The sequence below is a fragment of the Leucoraja erinacea genome, chromosome 20 (genome assembly GCF_028641065.1).
Source record: "Leucoraja erinacea ecotype New England chromosome 20, Leri_hhj_1, whole genome shotgun sequence".
Taxonomy (NCBI): domain Eukaryota; kingdom Metazoa; phylum Chordata; class Chondrichthyes; order Rajiformes; family Rajidae; genus Leucoraja; species Leucoraja erinaceus.
The window spans coordinates 20,539,174-20,562,052 of NC_073396.1; the positions used below are offsets into that span (position 1 = coordinate 20,539,174).

The 22,879-nt window shown below is 47.4% G+C and overlaps 1 protein-coding gene across 1 annotated transcript in view; it reads left to right on the forward strand.

Moving 5' to 3' along the window:
- polr3e (polymerase (RNA) III (DNA directed) polypeptide E) overlaps positions 1-22,879 on the forward strand; it is a 45,753-nt gene that overhangs the window by 16,831 nt on the left and 6,043 nt on the right. Inside the window, exons 11-18 of the mRNA XM_055651569.1 lie at positions 1,097-1,141; positions 1,268-1,359; positions 5,227-5,347; positions 8,116-8,197; positions 9,096-9,155; positions 9,789-9,946; positions 13,067-13,131; positions 15,972-16,468. Of these exons, the coding sequence (XP_055507544.1) occupies positions 1,097-1,141; positions 1,268-1,359; positions 5,227-5,347; positions 8,116-8,197; positions 9,096-9,155; positions 9,789-9,946; positions 13,067-13,131; positions 15,972-16,468 (1,120 nt within the window). The remainder of the gene's footprint in view (positions 1-1,096; positions 1,142-1,267; positions 1,360-5,226; positions 5,348-8,115; positions 8,198-9,095; positions 9,156-9,788; positions 9,947-13,066; positions 13,132-15,971; positions 16,469-22,879) is intronic.

Below are 22,879 nucleotides of genomic sequence, written 5' to 3' on the forward strand. Positions count from 1 at the left end.
TAAATTCTGCAAGACAGTGAAAAGAAGAAGACTGCAAAAACAACAGTTTAGTACAAAACCATTAGAATACGAGTCCATGGGATTGAAAGAGGTGGTCCACTACGTCCCATTGCTGCGACAGTCTGAAGAAGCGTCCTAACCCAAAACGTCAGCAGTCCACTCCCCTCAGAGATGCTGACTTACTCCAGCCCTTTGTGCTTTGCTCCGAATGTGGGCAACTCGGTCTGTCAACCAAAAGCAGAATCTCCTTTCCCCCCAAGTTACCAGTTACCTCCTCCTGGCTTTGTATCCCTGACTCTGTTGAAGAGCAGAAGACAAAAGAAACTGCAGATGCTGATTTGTAACGAAAAAAGTTACTAAGTACTGGAGTAACTCAGCTGGTCAGGCAGCATCTCGGGAGAACATGCATAGTACCCGTTCCAAAACGTCATCTATTCATGTCCTCCAGAGCAGCTGCCTGCCCCGCTGAGTTACTCCAGCACGTTGTATCTTTTTTCCGTTTCGGAGCAGGCTTGCTTCTAGTTTTGCCAAACTTTAGGCAATTTGTGATCTCTGTTGCAATATTTACCCAAGGCTATGAGTCTTAAACTTTTGTTTTAGCCGTCAAAAAGTTATGGATACAGGAGTGGATAAAATCAGGCAGTACCTAAGTCAGCATCCTGACAGATCGTTTATGAATCACTGTGGGGTTTGGAGTTTCTACCCACAGCCCTGTCCAATATCCTCACTCGAGTTGGCTGTTTTAGACTTTAGAGACACTGCGTGGAAACGGGCCTCATGGCCAACCGAGTCCATGCCGACCATCGATCACCCCGTACACTTGCACTATCCCACACATTAGGGACAATTTATCATTTTTACGGAAGACAATTAACCTACAAAACACATGTGTTTGGAGTGTGGGGGTCTTTGAAGCATCCAGAGAAAACCCATGCGGTCACATGGAGAACGTACAAACTCTGCATAGACAGCACCTGTAGTCAGGATCGAATCAGGGTGCTGTAAGGCAGAAACTCTACCACTGTGCAGTTCTGAGAGCAGTATATCGATGCATGTCTGGTTCAGTGAGATCACTGTGTTTCCCCTCTCTTTGCAGTGAGTATTTGTCCATGTTGATGCCTCCCATTGAAGAAGAAGAATTGTAAGTCCACATTTTTTCCTACCTGGCACCTGTTGTGTTCACCAGAGTTTTTGCTTGTGGCCCGGTCTGTGGGTAATGATGATGCCCTGAGCTGCTGCCTCATGTTGTCTGTGCCCTCTGTTGCAGGAAGGTGCCCCTGGCCCCCAGCAACGTGTTGTCCATGACCCAGCTGCGGACCCTGCCTCTGGCTGACCAAGTGCGCACCCTGATGAAGAACGGTGAGTGGTGTTGAACTGCTTTCAGATGAGTGTCCTAATGCGTATGGTGGCAATATTGTGTGCTCTCCTTGACTAAACGGGGGCTCATCCAAAACTCTTCCGCTTGCAGATGCAAGGAACTGCAGATGCCAGTTTACAGACAATAACACAAAGTGCTGGAGTACTCTGCGGGGCAGGCACCATCCCCTGAAAATATTGCTAGGTGATGTTTCAAGTCGGGACAAGTCTGAAGAAGGGTCCAGGCCTGAAACATCACCTATCCATTTCTCCAGAGATGCTGCCTGACCAGCTGAGTTGCTCCAACATCATGTGTCGTCTTCCGCTTGCATCATGACCCCCTGTTACCCACCACCGCTGTGCAGATGGGCGCCTGCTTCAAAAACCCCTCAATTTTAAAATTGTTCTTTACAAAAATCACGGGGAGGAATGACAAACTCCGTACAGATAGCACCCGTAGTTAGGGTTGAACCCGTATCTGTGGCGGTGTAAGGCAGCAACTCTACTACTGCACCACCATTCCACCCTGTTAAGCAATGTGAGCAATGTTCAACCGCAGCCTCCTCGCCCTCCTCAAGCTGCACGTGCTGGGGCAACGTGGCCATCTGTACACACGGGGTGTGACACTCACCCTGCCCACCTCCCCTGTATCATGTCGAGCTCTGGTGGCCACACTTCAGGAAGGAGCCAGATGGGGGGAGGACTGAAGTTGGGGGCTGATGACTGATATGGAAACAAGGAACTGCAGTTGGTGGCGACACTTGTGTACTGTCTAGATTGTATGCAAAACAAAGCAAAGTATCATTCATTCAAGAGGTTCATCGTGATCTAGCCTGGATTGAAAGTCTTCAGTTATGAAGGGAGAATGGATAGATGGACTTGTTTTTCCTGCTGTGACTTGATAGAAATATATAAGATTACGAGAGACACAGATGGGGTAGATAGTCAAATCTTTTTTCCACAGGTACGTACGTGTATCAAAGGTTACGTACAGGGTATTTGAAGTGAAACAGAGGGGTACGATATTTGAAACGAGTTGCCAGAATGGCTGGTGGAATCTGATGAAATTAATATGTTTAGCGTATAGACAGACACTTAATTAGGTTGGGCATAGCAGGATACTGCAGAAAACACAAACTACTGGAGTAGCTCAGCGGGCTAGGCAGCATCTCTGGAGAACATGGATAGGTGACGTTTCGGGTCGGGACCCTTCTTCGGACTGATTGCTGGGGTCTGCAATCCGTCTGCAGATAGTTGACACGTGGAAGCAGATAAGGGAACAAGGGCAAGTGGGGCCAGTTCAGAGGGTGGAACAAAACATAAGCAGGTTTCAAGGATTCAGATCACTCTATGGACATTTTGAAAATTACAAACAACTATATTTATTAAAGCAAAATACAGGAAAGTTATTAATAAAGCAACGTTCATGACCCTCAAGGGCGTGAGACTCGTTGGTTTATTCATAATTTAATCCAAGGCTCCTGTCTGCGATGAAATTCGAGAGTCGTGATACCTGGGCGAGGGCAGCACAGCGGGTAGTGTTGCTGCCCCGCAGCGTCAAAGACCCGCGTTTTATCCTGGCCTCGGGTGCTGGCTGTGCGGAGTTTGCACGTTCTCCCTGTGACCACATGGGTTTCCTGCGGTCTTCCTCCCACAACCCAAAGATGTGCGGGTTTGCGGGTTTTCTTTACTAGGCCTCTGTAAGTTGGCCCTAGTGTGTAGGATGGGATAACACAGAACTAGGCACAGTGGCGCGGCGGTAGAGTTGCTGCCTTGCAGCACCAGAGATCCGGATTCGATCCCGACTAAGGTTGCTGTCTGTATGGAGTTTGTATGTTCTCCTCGTGACTGCGTGGGCTATCGTCGAGATTTTCGGTTTCCTACCACACTCCAAAGATGTACTGGTTGGTAGGTTAATTGGCTTAGTGTAAGTGTAAATTGTCCCTTGTGTGTGTAGGATAGTGTTAATGTGCGGGGATCGCTGGTCGGTGCGGACTTGATGGACCAAAGGGTCTGTTTCCATGCTGTATCTCTAAACTAAACCTGTATACACTCCAGTCCAGGCTCCCTCTCTCTCTCCCCGAAGCCTACTCTTATATAATAAAAGAATAACCTTGTGTTCTTCCCTAATCTCAGAACAGGTGACTATGTTTCAACTAGCTATCCTCGTTCGTGCCAAAATAATGCGAGTTATCTGTCTTATCAGATGTAGACATAGTCTCGGATGTCTCTGGAAAGGCAAACGTTTTATCACAGTGACCTCGCAGGTGCCCTCATGATTTACTGGTCCTACGTAATTAGCCTAAGCATTCTTCCAAAACACTGAATTGTTTTCCTAAGCAGGGTTTGACAGGGTGCCGCTAATTTAGCTGACAACTCAATATTAGCTGACATAGTCTTTTTAACCCTTACATTACAGAGGGGGGAGGAGGGTTGGTGGAGGAGAGGGTAAAGGTGGATACAGAGGTAACCCGGACATGTGTCCCCCTTTCTTACTTCCCACTTCTGTTTCCTTTCCCATCCCATCCACTCTCCAGCCCCTCCCCACCCGATTCATCCCTCTCACTTCCCATTCACTCTCCAGTACTTTTTATGCTGGTTACTACCTCACTCCTTCCCATCCCCACTTTCTGCCAGCAGTCACTCCCTCTTCTCTCCTCTCCCACGAGGCAAGAGGTGCAGAAATTTGAAAGCACACACCTCCAGGTTCAGTGACAGTTTCAGGCAACTGAACTGTCCTCACACCTGCGAGAGAGCGGTCCCGACCTCCATCTACCTCATTGGAGACCTTTCAATGATCTTTAATTGGACTTTATCAAACTTCAATGATAGATCTTGCTCTAAATGTTGCACCCTTTATTCTTTACCTGTGGCAGGCTTGATTGTAATCATGTATAGTCTTTTCTAATCATGTATAGTCTAACATTGAATTCTCCCAATTTTGCTAGCCCTTGCTGTCTCCTCCCCTTCCTTAACCCTCCAGCTGTCTCCTCCCACCCTCCCATCCGCTCGCCCTCGGGCTCCTCCTCCTCCCCTTTTCCTTCCTTCTCCCCCCCCACCCCCCATCAGTCTGAAGAAGGGTTTCGGACCGAAACGTCGCCTATTTCCTTCGCTCCATAGATGCTGCTGCACCCGCTGAGTTTCTCCAGTAATTTTGTGTACCTATAGTCTTTTCTTTGACTGGATAGCACACAAACAAAAGCTTTTCACTGCCTTAGTACACGTGACAATAAGAAACTGAACTAAACAACTCTCAGTCCTGATGCAGAGTCTCGACGATTCCTCCCTCCCCCACAGATGCTGCATGACCCGCTAAGTCATCGAGTCATACAGCACAGAAACAGGCCCTTCGGCCCAACTTGTCCATGCCAATCATAATCTAACCAATTTGCTTGCATTTATTCTGTTCTTCTAACAGCTTTTCATATGCACACAAGTCCCTTGTGCCGTATGTAAATATCAGTGCAATCATTGTAATACATTGGACTCTTAGAGATACAGCGCAGAAACAGGCCCTTCAGCCCACCAAGTCCGCGCCGACCTGTGATCACCGAGTACACTAGCACTATCCTACGCACACTAGGGACTATTTTACAACTTACCAAAGCCAATTAACCTACAAACCTGTACGTCTTTGGAATGTGGGAATAACCGAGGCACCCGGAGAAAACCCACACGGTCACCGGGAGAATGTACAAGCTCCATACAGACAGCACCCATAATAAGGATTGAACCCGGGTCTCTGGAGCTGTAAGGCAGCAACTCCTCCTCTGTGCCACTGTGCCGCCCCAATACGTGCCGTTTCCCGGCTGAGAGAGTGTGTAGAGATGGGTTTGTCTCTAATGGAGTTCTGTGCTTTTCCCCCTGCAGTGAAGGTGGTGCAGTTTGCAAACCTGATGGGTCTGCTGGGCTCGGGTGTGGATCACACGGCCGTGCTGCGCTGCATCCAGCAGGTGGCGATGTTGGTCCAGGGCTGCTGGCTGGTGAAGAGGTAACGCACACGAGTCACATCACAGAACAAAGCTGCAGCGAGACAGGCCCTTCGGCCCAACCCGGCCATGCCCGCTAAGATGCCCCACCTGTTGACCCATATCCCACTAAACCTTTCGTATCCATGCACCTGTCCAAATGTCTTAAGTGCTATTATAGTACCTTTAGTTTAGAGATAAAGCATTGAAACAGGCCCTTCGACCCACTGAGTCCACACCGACCAGCAATCACGCTGTACATTATTTCTATCCTACACACTAGGGATAATTTACAGAAGCCAATTAATCTGCAAACCTGCATGCCTTTGGGATGTGGGAGGAAACTGGAGCTCCCGGAGATAACCTACACGGTCACAGGGAGAATGTACAAACTCTGTACAGACAGCACCCATAGTCAGGATCGAACCTGAGTCTCTGGCGCTGTAAGGCAGCAACACTGCCGCTGTGCCACCTGCCTCAACGACCAGCTCTGGCAGCTCACTCCATGTACCCACCACCCGCTGTGTGGAAAAAGTTGCCCCTTAGGTTCCTATTAAATCTTTCCCCTCCAACCTTAAACCTCTCAGCTTGTTCCATATATCCACCCACTATTTGCCTGGCGTACGTTTCCCAGTGGAGGAGAGTTTTTCTTGTATATATTTGAAGTATTTTAGATGGGCTGGAGGATATGTTGGGAGTGGAGGTATATGGATCACGTGCAGGCAGAGGGGTTTAGTTTAACTTGCCATCATGTTCAACAAAGACATTGTGGGCTAAAGGGCCTGTTGTTAGAAGTTTCATTTATCCTCTCCCCCCCCCACCCCACCACCACCCCAGCCATTCATAATTCCTTTGTTCCCCACAGAATGTTTTCCTGTTTCTCAGTACTATAGTTTCATCTCCTGATCCTGGCCGTTACTGTTTTCAGTTATAAACACTTTGTTAGCAGCTAATACTGTTGTAACTATAACTACAGAGATTGATTTCCAATGTACTTGCTCAAGAGCTATTGCCATTAAACTCCAGACTCGAGTTGCCTTATTCCAAGAGCCAGTGTTACTCCAGCCCTTCTCATTAGAATTATTTTTTTGTTTGCTTATCTCCTTAGATTCCGCCAGGTGGAATTGAGACCTAGTGGTGCTAGCTTGTTAAAATATCTCTTATCTCTCGCCTCACTGCTTCCTTTCAGAGAGACGGGTGAATCATGAAATGCCATTTTTGACTGTTTAAACAGAAAGAATAGAAATATTGATGTATGGCATTTATTTAAATGTCTTGAGGAAGTATTTGCTTGTAATCCAGGCACAGTGATCAATTGATCCCCAGTATCCACATCTCTCTGGCTCCTGATTTCTGTTCCCCTTTGATGCGAATACGAGCTTCCTTCGATCAGTGTCAGTGCTACATGCTGGGCTCCAATATTAACAGAGGCTCCTTGCTCCCCAGCTCTATGAATCAATTCTACCTGTCCTATTGAAGCAAAATATCTCACATTTGCTAAAACCTGGTTTACAAAATCAAAGTAGCATGGAAGTTCGATATCTGGTTTAAAAACAGAAAAGGCTGGAAATACAAGCGAGTCAGGCAATATCTGTGTGGTAAACCAGTTAGTCTTTCACTGGCTTTGACTTTGATTTGTTCTTTTCATACCTTTCATTCATTTGTTCTTTGTACCTGTTCACATCTCTAGTTTCGCTCTCACCTGACTCTCAGTCTAAAGCAGGGCCTCGACCCGAAATGTCAGCTATTTCTTTTTTCCAGAGATGCTGCCTGACTTGCTGAGTTACTCCTGCATTTTGTGTCTATCTTCTGTGTAAACCAGCATCTGCAGTTCCTTCCTTCGCTCTTGACTACGCATTTAGTCTTTCAAGCCATCTTGGCTTCCTGCTCTGTTAACCCTGCCTACAATGTATAATTCAATCGACCATAAAGGGCCGTGTTGAGGCAGCCAAAGGCATGAACCCTGAATTCTACCATTTTAAGGAACATCCCCACTTCCCCATTTCTCCCACAATCCCACCCCTTTCCCTCAGCTTGTAGAGCCGCTGCCTCACAGCGCCAGAGACCCGGGTTCGATCCTGACCTTGGGTGCTGTCCGTGTGGAATTTGCACGTTCTCCCTGTGACCGTGTGGGTTTCTTCTGGGTTCTTCGGTTTCCTCCCACACTCCAAAGACGTGCAGATTTGTAGATTAATCGGCCTTTGTAAATTGTCCAGGGTGTGTAGGGAGTGGATGAGAGAGAGAGAGAGGGATAACAGAACTAATGTAAACAGGTGATCAATGGAGTTGGTGGGCCAAAGGGCCTGTTTCTATTCTGCATCTCCAAACTAAACTAAATATCTCCCTCTCTAACCACATTTCAACTCCTCTTCTCTCCTTATCTAACACCCTTTTGTCTCCTTTTCACCTCCAGCCTTTGACACTTACTCCCCCCATCTTCGAATCACCCCCGCCCCACCTGCTTCCACCTATCATTTCCCAGGCTTTGTCCTGCCCATATCTCTCTTTCCCAGCTTACCCCTCCTTTAATCAGTGTGAAGAAAAGTCCCGACTCGAAACTTTGCATGTCCATTCCCTCCGCAGATGCTGCCTGACCTGCCGAGTTCCTCTAGAGCTGTGTGTTTTGTATGGGACATTCCCATTCACATGTCCCAGGGGTTTCTGTGGGCAGCAGCCGTGGGCAGCTGATGCATGGCGGTCGTGATTCGAGATCTACCCCCTGCCAACTTCGAAGCCTCGTTTTGTCCTTTTTTTATTCTTAATTAATCTCGGTCTGTCTTCATTTGCACAGTGACGTGCTCTACCCCAAGGACACCTGCAGCCCCCACAGTGGAGTTGCCGCAGAAGTGCTGTGCAGAGGAAGGGACTTTGTTGTAAGTACTGCAGCTGAATATATTTCCTTGCTCCCTTCACAAATCTCGACATTAGGAAGACCTGCATTCCTATAGCACCTGGCCGCCCCACAGTGGTGCAGCGGTAGAGCTGCTGCCTGACAGCGCCAGAGTGCCGGGTTTGATCCTGACCTGTCTGGGTGCTGTCTGTGTGGAGTTGGCATGTTCTCGCTGTGACTTTCTCCGGGTACTCCGGTTTCCTCCCGCACCCCAAACATGTGCAGGTTTGTAGGTTAAGTGGCCTCTGTAAATTGCCCCTAAGTGTGCAGTGAGTGAATGCAAAACTGGGATAACAGAGCTAATTTACAGGTGATCGTTTTTCAGCACAGACTCGATGGGCCAAAGGGCCTGTTTCTGTGCTGTATTTCTAAACTAAAACTAAACATAGCAGCCAGTAACACCAGCACACAAGTGCTAAGTAGATTTAGGAATGCAACCGCCAATTTTTTCACAATAAGGTCCAACAAACAGGAAAATCGGCAATGAAGAAAAACATATATTTTATTGATATTGATAAAGGGGTTAATATTGGACAAAACATCAAGGGAAATACATAAAGTGCTGGAGTGGGTCAGGCAGCAGATCTGGAGAACATGGATAGGTGACAATTCAGGTCGGGACCTTTCTTCTCCATGTTCATGTTCTCCAGAGATGCTGTCTGACCCACTGAGTTACACCAGCATTTTGTGTCTATTTTTTGTACACCAGCATTTGCAGTTCCCTGCGTCTCCCCTGCTTGTGCTTGGCTCCCTCCGCCAGCAGGAATACTCCCCCAGCACCTGTCCATTCGGGCAGCTTGGCCCCTCCGTCTCACAATCAAGAAATGTGTGAGGAATTGAAAGACCTTTTGTCTGATCTTTTCCTCGTCTCCCCTCTGTAGATGTGGAAGTTTACACAAGATCTCTGGGTCATCCGGAAAGAAGTGGCTGCTGTGATCAAGGTGAGTTGAGTGAGTGAAACGTGGACACGTTGCTGCCTCAGTTGTGTTCACAATGGGAAAACGACATCAGCCGTGATCGAATGGCGGAGCAGACTTGATGGGCTGAATGGCCTAATTCTGCCCCTACGCCATAGACTTACAATGTGGAAATAGGCCCTTTGGCCCAACTTGCCCACACCGATTAACATGCCCCATCCGCACTAGTCCCACTTGCCTGCGTTTGGCCCACATCCCTCCAAACCTATCGTATCCATGTACCTGTCTAATTGCTTCTTAAACGTTGCGATTGTCCATGTCTCAGCTACTTCCTCCGGCAGCTCATTCCATACACCCACCACCCTTTGCATGAAAAAGTTACCTCTCAGATTCCTATAAAATCTATCCCCCTTCACCTTAAACCTCTGCCCTCTGGTTCTCGATTCCCCTACTCTGGGCAAGAGACTCTGTGCATTTACCTGATCTATTCCTTGCTTTTCATCTTTGCTAAGCATTCTTGTCTTGCCCAGCATTTGAATCCCCCCCCCCCCCCCCCCCCCCCCCATGGCTGTAACAGTATCTTATTTGTAAAAGCCCCAAAGGCGGTGATTGAAAGCTGGGAACCTGCCCACACCTCTGCTTGTCTCTGTTGAACAGCTGCCCCCTGAAGATGTGAAGGACTTCCTGGAGCAAATGGCGGTTCCGCGGGTCAACAAAGGCTGGGAGTTCCTGCTTCCCCACGACTCCAAGTTTGTGAAGAAGCACCCTGATGTGGTCCAGAGGCAGCACATGCTTTGGATGGGGATACAGGCCAAGTAAAGCAACACCTCCCTCTGGTTTGGGGCTGGGGCTGGGGCTGGGGCTGGGGAAAGCTGAGAGACCCGACTCAAACATACCAGCAGTAACTCCTTCACTGATTGTGTTACGCGGGTTCCATAGATTATACTGGATCCTTCTGCCTTTTTGCCGACACCTTTGTACAGTTTGCAGTAATATTGAGGGTCTGGTTCTCTCTGCCCAGTTCCTTCAGTCAGACGTTGGTGAATCTGTGGAATTCATTGCCCCAGAAGGCATTGGAGGTCAAGTCATTGGGTATTTTTAAAGCAGAGAGTGACAGGTTCTTGATTAGTAAGGATGTCAAAGGTTATGAGGTGAAGGCAGGAGAATGGGGTTGAGAGGGGAAGAATAGGTGATCGAATGGCAGAGTAGACGTCTTGGGCCGAATGGCCGAATTCTGCTTCTATGTCTCATTGGCCTCCTGATTGCAGGATGTACAAAGGGAAACATAGAGCAGCACAACACAGGAACAGGCCCCTTGGCCTACAATATCTGTGCCGAACATGATGCCAAATTAAACTAATCTCTGCCTACATGTGATCCATATCCCTCCATTCCCTACATATCCATGTGCCTGTCTAAAAGCCTCTTAAAATGTCAATGTCATATCTGCCTCAATCGCCAGCCCTGGCAGCACATTCCAGCCACCCACCAATCTACGCGAAAAAAAACCTTCTGCACTTATCTCCTTTAAGTGTGACAAAAGATACCCTTCAATGTGTGCACTGACTTATTTAACAGGTTACTTAAGCTCTCACCTGTAAGCTTTGTCCCACACATCCCCTTCACCTAAAAGCTACTGTATGCCCTCTAGTCATTAACGTCTCCACTCTGAGGGGAAAGGTTTTGCCTGCCTCTCCTGTCTATGCTTCTCATAGTTTTATCTACTTCTATCAGGTTTCCCCGTAGCCTCCGACACTGCAGAGAAAGCAATGCAGGCCTGTCCAACCTTAAGTCCAGTTGCCCGCCTGGATCTCTGTGTTTAGTAGAGTTTAGAGATACAGTGGGGAAACAGGCCCTTCCACCCGCCAAGTCCGCACCAACCAACCATCCCCGCACATTAACACACACGAGGGATTTGCACTTATACCAAGTCAATTAACCTACAAACCTGTACGTCTTTGGAATGTGGGAAGAAACCGAAGATCTCTGACAAAAGTCACGCAGGTCACAGGGAGAACGTACAAACTCCGTACAGACAGCACCCATAGTCAGGATCAAACGCGGTTCTCTGGCGCTGCATGCGATGTAAGGCAGCAACTCTACCGCTCCGCCAGTGCTCGGTCCAGCCTTTGCTGTTTCCAGTGGCAACGGGTGAAGCAGTTGCCATGGCAGTACAGGAACCCTTGGTGATGGCATTGACCTGCTCTGGTGCCTTCCTCTCACTCCTGCCATCGGCCTCCTGTGCAACATTTACACACACTTCAATTTTCATTAAATCACCCTCTTATTCAAAATTGTCACTCTCTCTCCCATTGTTTTCTCTCTCAGCACAAAAGCAGCAATTTGTTTTATGCAGACGAATCATAACAGGTCCAAAGAGCCTCTTTACACCGACTCCTGCATGGCTTGTGGCTGGCTCCTGCTCAAAGCAGGCTCTCAAATCCCACACCTAACAGTGCTGGTGATTGCAGTGAGTAGAACACTCAGCGGGTCAGGTAGCATCTGTGGAGGGAAATGGACAGGCGAGATTTTGGGTCGGGAGCCTTCTTCACACTAATTGTGGGGGGAGGAAGGCTGGATGAGAGGCATGGGCAGGACAAAGCCTGGAACGTGAGGGGGGTGGTGATTGGCAGATTGTTGAGTAAGGGTGTCGGATATGGGGAGATGAGGGGTGAAATGTAAAGCTGGAGGAAGAATGCGGGTGGAGGGGAATGGTGCTGTTGGGGAGGGGGTGAGATAGTGTGGAATGGGTACGCACAGGGTTGTGGCACGGGAAAGAGAAGTTGAAGGGGGATAGTATTTAAACCTGGAGAATTCTACTTTCAAACTGTCGGGATTGTAAGCAACTCAAGCGGAGCTGCTTCTCCCGTTTGTGTGTAGATTTCAATGAGCTTAACTTGGTAGCAGTGACAAAAATCAAGTCCCTTTTGTCAGGGAGAAGTGGCCGAGAAACAGGGAGCTACTTTCTTCTTCTATTCAACGTGCTGTCTGCTACAACCATTACAATGCAGGGAAACTGCTGGTATGCATTGTGTTGGACAGCCAGCGTCTCTAATGGGCTTCTGGTGCGCTCGTTAGATGTATTAGCACTTGAGACGGGCCTGCAGGAATTATTGTGTCTGGGGAACATGAAACTATTGTTCTCCCAACAGGAGTATCGTGTTCCAATTCTGCAGCACTGCTTTAAGAAGCATGTGAAAGCATTGGGGGACTGAAAAATAGGAGATGTAATGCAACACTTGCAGGGTTGAGGGGCTGCAGTTACGTGGCAAGGGTGGGGTGTTCTCAGTGAGGTTCAATAGACCCATTGGTGAGGGCCACATTTAAGAGTATTGTGTAGGAAGAAACTGCAGATATTGGTTTACACCGAAGAAAGACAAAATGCTGGAGTAACTCAGCGGGACAGGCAGCATTTCTGGAGACAAGGAATGGGTGGCATTTCGGGTCGAAGGGCTCAACCAGAAACGCCTCCCATTCCTTCTCTCCAGGAATGCCACCCGTCCCGCTGAGTTTCTCCAGCAATTTGTGTCTATCTTAAGAGTATTGTGTTCCGTTTCGGTCAGCCTGCTAATATAGGAAGGATGTTGTTAAGCTGGAAAGAGTGCAGATTTGCAAGGACATGGCTGGGACCCGAGGGCCTGAGCTTTAGGGAGATATTACCTACCTGAGCTGAGATAACACGGAGAGTACAGCGCAGGAACAGGCCCTTTGGCCCACAATGTCTGTGCTGTATATGATGTCAAGTTAAACAAATCTTCACCTGCACGTGATCCATATCTCTCCACTCCCTGCATATCCACGTGCCTGTCCAAAAGCCTTTTAAACACCACTATTGTATCTGCCTCCACCACCACAGTAAGGCACAGCTATAGATAAAGTGCAGGCTTTGGGGCTGTGAGTTTGCTGCTATAACTATTGGCTTTCTTTGTTTGCAGGTTGGAGAAAGTCTACAATCTCTCCAAGGAAGACATGATGCCAAAGAAACGGGACTCTCAACCAGGTAATAACGAGAAGAAATGAGCCAGCCTTTAATCGCTGCATAGATTTATTTGTCAGGTGATGAGATCAGTGCTAAATTTTGCTTTTGAAAATAGCAAGTGTAGGGATTAATTATTCTGATCATTAAACCCAGTCCAGGTTGCCTGAGTAATCTGATTTAATTTGTATTGAGAGGAGCTAATGAACTTTCAGCTGATGTGCTTGGTGTGAGATTGGCAGGTGGTTGAATGAGGTTGGGCATTCAAGCAATCCATCAATCAGTTAGTGGCGGCACAGCGGGTAGAGCTGCTGCCTCACTGCGCCAGGGTCACGGGTTCCATCCCGACCCCCACTATGATCCCTGATTTAAAAAATAAAAAAAAAACGTGCCCTGCACAATTCCTTTAAATTTGCCCCCTCACCTCAAAACTACGCCATCTGGCCATTGACATTTCCACCTCGGGGAGGGGGTGAGTTGGAAGGTTCTGACTGTCTACCCGAGCTGTGCCTCATAATTTTAAATGCTTTCAGGTTTTTCTTCATCCTCCAATGCTCCTGAGAAAACAATCCGTTTCTCCCAACCTCTCCTTATAGCTAATACTCTCCAATCCAGGCACCATTCTGATAAACCTCCTTCTCCAAAAGCCCGCCACAGCACAAAGTAATAGGGTGACCAGAACGGCACACATCACTCTGAATGCAACCTGGCCAAAGCTGTAACATGACTTGTTGACTCTTACACTCAGTGCCCCGACCGATGAAGGCGAGCATACTGTGCATCTTCTTTATCATTCTATCTACGTACGTAAACACTGGGCACAAAGGCACCACCTGTGAATCTTTCACCAAAGCTTTGATGTCTGCGGGACATTCAGAGTGTTGAGGTCTTAGCCAGTTTTGTTAATTTATGAACAGTCAAGTATTATACACAGCACCTCTCTCAACGTTGCTCATTGACGTAGAGGCACTGGAAAAGATTTGTAAGCATGAAGCAAGAACTGGGGTTATAACTCCCAGAAGATCGGACAGATTAGAGTTGTTTACTTCACGAAAGCGAGGGATTTAAATTAGGAACTCAGCAGTGCAGACGTTTGTATTGTGTGGAAGTGTAAATATTGAAACATGGATCAGTCGAGCCGAGTTTTTAGTTTAGTTTATTATTGTCATATGTACTGTAGAAAGCTTTTTGTTGCATGCTAGCCAGTCAGTGAAAAGCCTATACATGATTACAATCGAGCCATCTACAGTGTACAGATACAGGATTAAATGAATAACATTTTAATGCAAGACAAAGTCCAGTAAAGCACAATTACAGATAGCTCAAATGTCCTCAATAAGGTAGATGGGAGATCAGGACTGTTCTCTAGTCCGGTGATAGGGTGGTTCAGTTGCCTGATAGTGGTTGGCAATAAACTGTTCCTGAATCTGGAGGTGTGCGTTTTCACACTTTTGTACTTCTAGCCAGAGTGGAGAAGAAGGAGTAACCAGTTGACCTCATTCCCAAAGGGAACGGCCGAGTTGATCAGATGTGAGTTAAGGTAGTTGGATAAACACAGGAGGGAGAAATCAATTGAAGGAGACAGTGCAGTGATATGAGGAGCAGAATAGACAACAGCATGGATCTGTGCGTCTGTTTTGTCCTGTAAAATTCTCAGATGAATGTGCATGGTTTACACTTTTAAACTGGAAAGATTACAGAGAAGATTTATAAGGATGTTGCTGGACTCGAGGGTCTGAGCTGCAAGGAGAGGTTGGTCATGCCCGTATTTAATTCCTTGGAGCACAGGAAAATGAGGGGTAATCTTATGGAGATGTATAAAATCATGAGGGCAATAGATCGGGTGACTGCAGTCTTTTAACCAGGGTAGGGGGAAATGAAGAACTAGAGGGTTAGGGTTTAAGGTGAGGGGAAAGATTTAAGCGCCAACATTTTCCACTCCAAGGGTGTAGGGTATGTGGAACGAGCTGCCAGAGGAGGTAGTTGAGGCAGGTACTATAACAATGAAGAATCCTCACCCGAGGATGTAAACCATCTGTAGTTCCTTCTGTCGACATTTAAAAGACGCATGGACAGCTATATGGATAGGAAAGGTTGAAAGGGAAATGGGCCAAACGCAGGCGAGACAGGTAGGACTAGCGTAGAGAGGATGCTTGGTTTAGTTTATTGTCACGTGTACTGAGATACAATAAAATACTTTTGTTGCGTGCTAACCAGTCAGCAGAAAGACTGTACATGATTACAATCACGCCATCCATAGTGTGCAGATACAGGATAAAGGGAATATTGTTTAGTGCAAGATAAAGTCTAGACGTAAGTGTAAAGCTAGACTTGTCTAAAGTGCAAGACTATTAAAGATAGTCCAGGGGTCTCCAATAAGGTAGATGGTAGCTCAGGGTAGCTCTCTGGTTGTGATAAGATGGTTCAGTTGCCTGAAACGGTCCCTGAATCTGGAAGGGTTTGTTTTCACACTTCTGTGCCTCTTGCCTGCTGGGAGAGGGAAGAAAGAGTGACCAGAGTGCAACTGGTCCTTGATTATGCTGGCGGCCTTGCCAAGGCAGTGTGAAGTGTAGATGGAGTCAACGGAGGGGAGGTTGGTTTGTGTGATGGTTTGGGCTGCGTCCACAATTCTCTGCAATTTCATGCGGTCTTGGATGGAGCTGTTCCCAAACCACACGGCGATGCATCCCGACAAATTGCTGACCACAGCGCATGTGTAGAAGTTGGTGAGAGTTGTTGGGGACATGCCGAACTTCCTATGCCTTCTAAGATTAAGAGTTAGTTGGCAAGGCCTGTTTGCATGCTGTATGATTCCATTGATGTGGAGTGCCTGGACTGACCGCCCTTTGCCTTGTGTCGAGCAGCTGTGCCTGTGGTGCTGAGTGGGGAGCGGCGAGTGGCCACGGCTAAAGAGCGGGCTCGGGAGAACCACGCCACCCTGGAGAACGACCACCGGCGGCGGAGACCCGGGGCTGGGGCCGAGCCGCAGACCTCCGGCAACTCCCTGCTCGCCATCAAGATCAAGGAGGAGCCGCTGAGCGAGGACGAGCCCATGGACACGTGGCCGGGCCGCAGGGCCGCCAACGGCATCCACTCCGACGAGAGCTCCCGTGACTCGGTGGAGGAACGCTTGGCCGCCAGGAGCCAGGGTGATCAGGCCAAGCAGGTGGCGGCAGAGCTGAGGGCCTTTGTGTTAGGCACCCTCAGGAAACACTATGTGCTCAGTTTAAGTGAGCTGAAGCGACTCTTTAACCTGCACTTGGCCAGCCTGCCGCCCGGCCACATCTTGTTCAGCGGCATCTCTGACCGTATGCTGCAGGAGATCGTGCTGGACTGTGGCTGCAAGCAGATCCTGGTGCCTGTGAGTATCCGCACAGGGGCAAAAGTCAAACTCTCCTTACGTTGGGTTCCAATCACACTCCAGTTAAAACCTCAAGAGCCCCGTGTGTTTAATTGTCATCTGTACCCAAAACAGGACAATGACATTCTTAGTGTAGCAACAAGGAACTGCAGATTCTGGTATACAAAAGAGGACACAAAAGTGCTGGAATAACTTAGCAGGTCAGGCAGCATCTCTGGAGAAAAGCACAAAGTGCTGCAGTAACTCGGCGGGTCAGGCAGCATCTCAAAAACCAGAGGACATGGGTTTAAGGTGAAGGGGGAAAGATTTAAAAGGGACCCGAGGAGCAACTTTCTTTACACAAAGGATGGTGGGTATATGGAACAGGCTGCCAGAGGAGGTAGTTAAGGCGGGTGCTCTCACAACGTTTAAGAAACACTTGGACAGGTATGTGGATAGGAAAGGTTAGGATGGATATGGGCTAAATGTGGGCATGTTAGTCGGTGTGGGCAAGTTGGGCCGAAGGACCGGTTTCTGTGTTGTACAACGATGACACTGGAAAACATGGGTAGACAATGCTTCTGGTTGGGACCCTTCTGAACAAGGGTGTTGACTCAAAATGTCACTCGTACATGTTCTCCAGAGATGTTGCCTGTCTCGCTGTGTCACTCCACCACTTTGTGTCCTTTTTCTTTCAATTAAATTCTTATGGGCCTGTCCCACTTAGGCGACTGCAGGAGACTATGCAGTCGCCACATGTTCGCGGGTGGTTGCCGGGGAGTCGCCTTGAAAAATTAGCGGCGATCGGAATGAAACCGCCATCTCCCCCCTCTCCCCCCACCCCCCCTTTTAAAGGACTTACCGTACACTGTGCTTTAGCCGTCTTAATTACAGCGCCAACCTTCCTGTTCCATCCTTTTCCCAGGGTGAATACAGGTGAGGTGCTCATTCAATACCTCGCCCATCTCTTGTACCTCCAGATAGAGATGGCTTTGCTAATCTCGCGCTGCCTCGGCAAGCTGCCACCAGTTTAAGTAAGGGCCAGTCTCACCCCGCTCACTCCATCTTCTCCCCTCTCCCATCAGTAAAAACAACACACCTCCAAATTCAGGGACAGTTTCTTCCCAGATATTATCAGGCAACTGAACCATCCTATCACCAACAACCAGAGAACGGCCGTGACCTCCCATCAACCTCATTGGAGACTTCCGAACCATCTTTAATCGGACTTTAATGGACTTTACCTTGCACTAGACATTATTCCCTTTATCCTATATTGGTACACTGTGGACGGCTCGATTGTAATCACGTATAGTCTTTCTGCTGAGTGGGAAACACAAAAAAAAAAGCTTTTCACTGTATCTCGGTAGACGTGACAATAATAAGTAAACTAAACTAAATCTTTTAAGAGGCTCTATCCTCTTCCCAGTTACTCTTGTGCTCTGTATAAACTTATAGAATCTCTTTAAATTCTCCTTTGCCTTATCAACTGTGGCAGATAGTGAGTGAGCCAGGCACAGTGCTGGATGTCACAGCTTGTGGAGGTTGGGAGGTCGCTGGTGGGCAGCACGGTGATGCAGCGGGAGGGTTGCTGCCTCACAGCACCAGAGACCCAGGTTCGAACCTGACTACGGGTGCAGTCTGGACGCAGTTTGTAAGTTCTCCCTGTGACCGCATGGGTTTTCTCCGGCTGCTCCGGTTTCCTCCCACACTCGTAGGTTAATTGGCTTTTGTAAGTTGTAAAATTGTCCTGAGCCTGTGCTGGATAGTGCTGGTGTACCGGGTGATTGTTGGTTGGCATGTACTCGGGCCAAAGTATCTGTACCTCTCTAGTCTAAAAGGGGAAGAAATGAACTGAGGGTTTGGTAAAACCTTCAGGGTCTTGAACATATTTTCAGTGAGCTTGGAGTGTGTATGAGCACAGAAAATTACCTGAAGGGGCTGTAGGGTGCAACCAGCAGTGATGTCTCTGGCTCGGAGTGTGCTCAGTCGGAGCCGGCCCGGTGGGTGGCAGACAGCAGCTGCTGGTTGTCCTCCAAACGTTAACAAGTTTCCTTCCTTTTCTCACGTTTGAGTCTGCAGGGGTTGGAAGTAAAGATAGCGAGCAAAATAGCCCACTCTACGAAAAAAACGTAGTACGGTCATGGGCAGATTCATGATTAATTTTCGACCCCGTTTCCGTAACCGGCTTCCGTCTCCGCACCGAAGATTCCATAGCGGAGCAAAGATACTAGTGCGGAGACGGAAGCCGGTTACGGAAATATCCTCGTAAAAATAAAAGTTCTTTGGTAAAAATCTTCTCCTCATTATCAGAATTATAATTTATTAACACAAACTGTTCCCCCGCAACGTTGATTACACTGCGGGTCGGGTCGGGTTACTGACATGGATGAAAAAAAGGGCCACGTTCCGCTCCGTTGCGTACTACACGTCAGCTCATTGTATTTAGCAGGTCTATCTTGTTCCGCTATAGGATCTTTGGTTGGAAGTGGTAAATTGGACTCCTCGCTCCTCCCTGATGGACACGTGTGAAAAGCGGTGCCACTCCAGGGGCTGCTGATCTGCCTGTCCCCTCCCACAGTGTCCGTTACTCCCGACCTCGCCTTCACTGGCCAAAGGCATTGGGATGTTTATGAACTGTAAACCTCACGACTCCCACCAGAAATATAGGGTGGCAAAATGGCGCAGTGGGTAGTGCCAGAGACCCGTGTTCAATCTTGACCTCGGGTGCTGTCTGTGTGGAGTTTACACGTTCTCCCTGTGACCTCCAGGTGTTCTGATATCCTCCCACATCCCAAGGATTTGCTGGTTTGTAGGTTAATTGTCCCTCTGTAAATTGCCCCTAGTATCTAGGGGGTGGATGAGAAAGTGGGGTAACATTCTACTTCTTGCGTATGGCATGCACAGCCTAACGATTGTGCACGTTGGGTTGATTGCATTAGTCGAAACAGGGTGGACCACGTGAAGGCTGCAATCTCCCACCCCATAGAACTAGTGTGAACGGTTGATCGATGCTCGGCGTGGATGCGATGGGCCAAAGGGTCTGTTTCCATGCTGTATCTCTGAACAACAAATCTAAAATCCAAGTGCTTAAATGTATTCTTCCCTTATATAAGAAGCTGTGAAACTCGTGCAGTAGTGGGAGGTTCTGTACAAAGCAGCAGAAAAGAACATTCAGTTCATTAACACCATTCATGACTGGAGGCGTCGCAAAGTCCTTGGGGGGGGGGGGAAGCATTTAATTAGTTGTCATCAGCGTTGTGAAGGAGATAGCGTGGCAGAAATGAAGCGCGGAACTCATCTTACGGTGACTGATGAACTTTAGTCAGGCATCCTTTTGGATATGAGGTTTATACTGGCTCTGAAAGTCAGCTCGAAAGTGTGCAGAAAGATAGTCCCAAACACAAACCCAGCCACTGTGGATGCCTCTTCCCCCCCCCCCCGTTCCCTATTCTCAAAGGGAAAGGCCCACAATGTCCATGCCAAATATGATGCCGTTAAATTAGTCTCTGTCTGCAAGTGATCCATTTTCCCTCCATTCCCTACATATCCATGTGCATATCTAAAAGCCCCTTAAACACCACTATTGTATCTGCCTCTACCATTACACCTGGCAGCGCATTGTAGGCATTCTCCACTCTGTGTAAATAAGAAAAATCCTGCCCTGCACAACTTCTTCGAACTTTGCTCCCCTGACCGTAGAGCTATAACCATATAACCATATAACAATTACAGCACGGAAACAGGCCATCTCGGCCCTACAAGTCCGTGCCGAACAACTTTTTTCCCTTAGTCCCACCTGCCTGCACTCATACCATAACCTTCCATTCCCTTCTCATCCATATGCCTATCCAATTTATTTTTAAATGATACCAATGAACCTGCCGACACCACTTCCACTGGAAGCTCATTCCACACCGCTACCACTCTCTGAGTAAAGAAGTTCCCCCTCATGTTAACCCTAAACTTCTGTCCCTCAATTCTGAAGTCATGTCCTCTTGTTTGAATCTTCCCTATTCTCAAAGGGAAAAGCTTGTCCACGTCAACTCTGTCTACCCCTCTCATCATTTTAAAGACCTCTATCAAGTCCCCCCTTAACCTTCTGCGCTCCAGAGAATAAAGACCTAACTTAGTCAACCTATCTCTGTAACTTAGTTGTTGAAACCCAGGCAACATTCTAGTAAATCTCCTCTGTACTCTCTCTATTTTGTTGACATCCTTCCTATAATTGGGCAACCAAAATTGTACACCATACTCCAGATTTGGTCTCACCAATGCCTTGTACAATTTTAATATTACATCCCAGCTTCTATACTCAATGCTCTGATTTATAAAGGCTAGCATACCAAAAGCTTTCTTTACCACCCTATCTATATGAGATTCCACCTTCAAGGAACTATGCACGGTTATTCCCAGATCCCTCTGTTCAACTGTATTCTTCAATTCCCTACCATTTACCATGTATGTCCTATTTTGATTTGTCCTGCCAAGGTGTAGCACCTCACATTTATCAGCATTAAATTCCATCTGCCATCTTTCAGCCCATTTTTCCAAATGGCCTAAATCACTCTGTAGACTTTGGAAATCCTCTTCATTATCCACAACACCCCCTATCTTGGTATCATCTGCATACTTACTAATCCAATTTACCACCCCTTCATCCAGATCATTGATGTACATGACAAACAACAAAGGACCCAACACAGATCCCTGAGGCACCCCACTAGTCACCTTCCTCCAATCCGACAAACAGCCATCCCCCATTACCCTCTGGCTTCTCCCATTCAGCTACTGTTGAATCCATCTTGCTATTCCGGCATTTACACCCAACAGTTTAACCTTCTTAACCAACCTTCCATGAGGAACCTTGTTAAAGGCCTTACTAAAGTCCATATAGACAACATCCACTGCTTTACCCTCGTCAATTTCCCTAGTAACCTCTTCAAAAAATTCAAGAAGATTAGTCAAACAAGATCTTCCAGGCAAAAGTCCATGTTGACTGTTCCTAATCAGACCCTGTTTATCCAGATGCTTATATATATTATCTCTAAGTATCTTTTCCATTAATTTGCCCACCACTGAAGTCAAACTAACAGGTCTATAATTGCTAGGTTTACTCTTAGAACCCTTTTTAAACAATGGAACAACATGCGCAGTACGCCAATCCTCGGGGACTATTCCTGTTTCTAATGACATTTGAAATATTTCTGTCATAGCCCCGGCTATTTCTACACTAACTTCCCTCAATGTCCTAGGGAATATCCTGTCAGGACCTGGAGACTTATCCACTTTTATATTTTTCAAAGGTGTCAGTACTTCTTTTACTTTGAAACTCATAGTATCCATAGCTACTCTACTCGTTTCCCTTACCTCACATAATTCAATATCCTTCTCCTTGGTGAATACCGAAGAAAAGAAACTGTTCAATATCTCCCCCATCTCTTTTGGCTCTGCAGATAGCTTCCCACTCTGTCTCTCCAATGGACCAATTTTATCCCTCGTTATCATTTTGCTATTAATATAGCTGTAGAAACTCTGTGGATTTACCCTAGCTATGCCCCCCTGGTTGTTGACACTGCCACCCTAGTGTTAATACTGAGCTTGTTTAAGGGTCTCGACCCGAAACGTCGCCAATTCCTTCTCTCCATAGATGCTGCCTCACCTGCTGAGTTTCTCCAGCTTTTTGTGTCTATCTTTAATACTGAGCTTGCCACGTCCACTGCTGTAATCAACCTGCAGTGTTGAGCATGTGGGTCAGGCAATTGGTAATACATCTCCAAACAGTGCAGCCGTCAGGAAAGTTGCCCTTCAGTCTGCTCCTTCCTGCCCCATCTCCTGCCCCTCCTCTCCTCTCCTCGCACCTGCACTCAGCTCAAGTGAATGAAAATTCCCCTCTCCAACTCTGGGAATCGTGGATTGTGCAATAGAAAATCCTAAAATATTTGCTGTCGTTATGGATATAATAAGATTAGATTTTATGAAGACAGATCAGCTTAATTGTGAGAAAGGAAGTACAAAGGCGATTACATGATTGGGGACAGAATACGTTCAGTACTCGGGCTAATCCTGTTGGATTTGATGAGGGGGTTGGGGGCTGGGGAACTACCACTGTTAGCACAGATGTGTCTGTGACTGTTTAATTATTGATGCCAGTGCTTAGGCTGAGGGCTTGTGTGTTGGATCTGATTAATTGGTGCCATCTGTTGTGTGTTGATTTTTAAAATGAGATTAAAATGTCAGATGAAGATAATTGTTTTGATATCGAAAGATACGTTCCAATCTTCTCGGGCCTTTCGGCCTGTAATGTCCGTACATAATGTAATGTCTTGCGCATGGTGCCAACATAAACTAATCTCCTCTGCCTGTACCGGATCTATATCTGTCCCTGCATATCCATGTGCCAATCTAAAAGCTTCTTAAACACCACTGTCA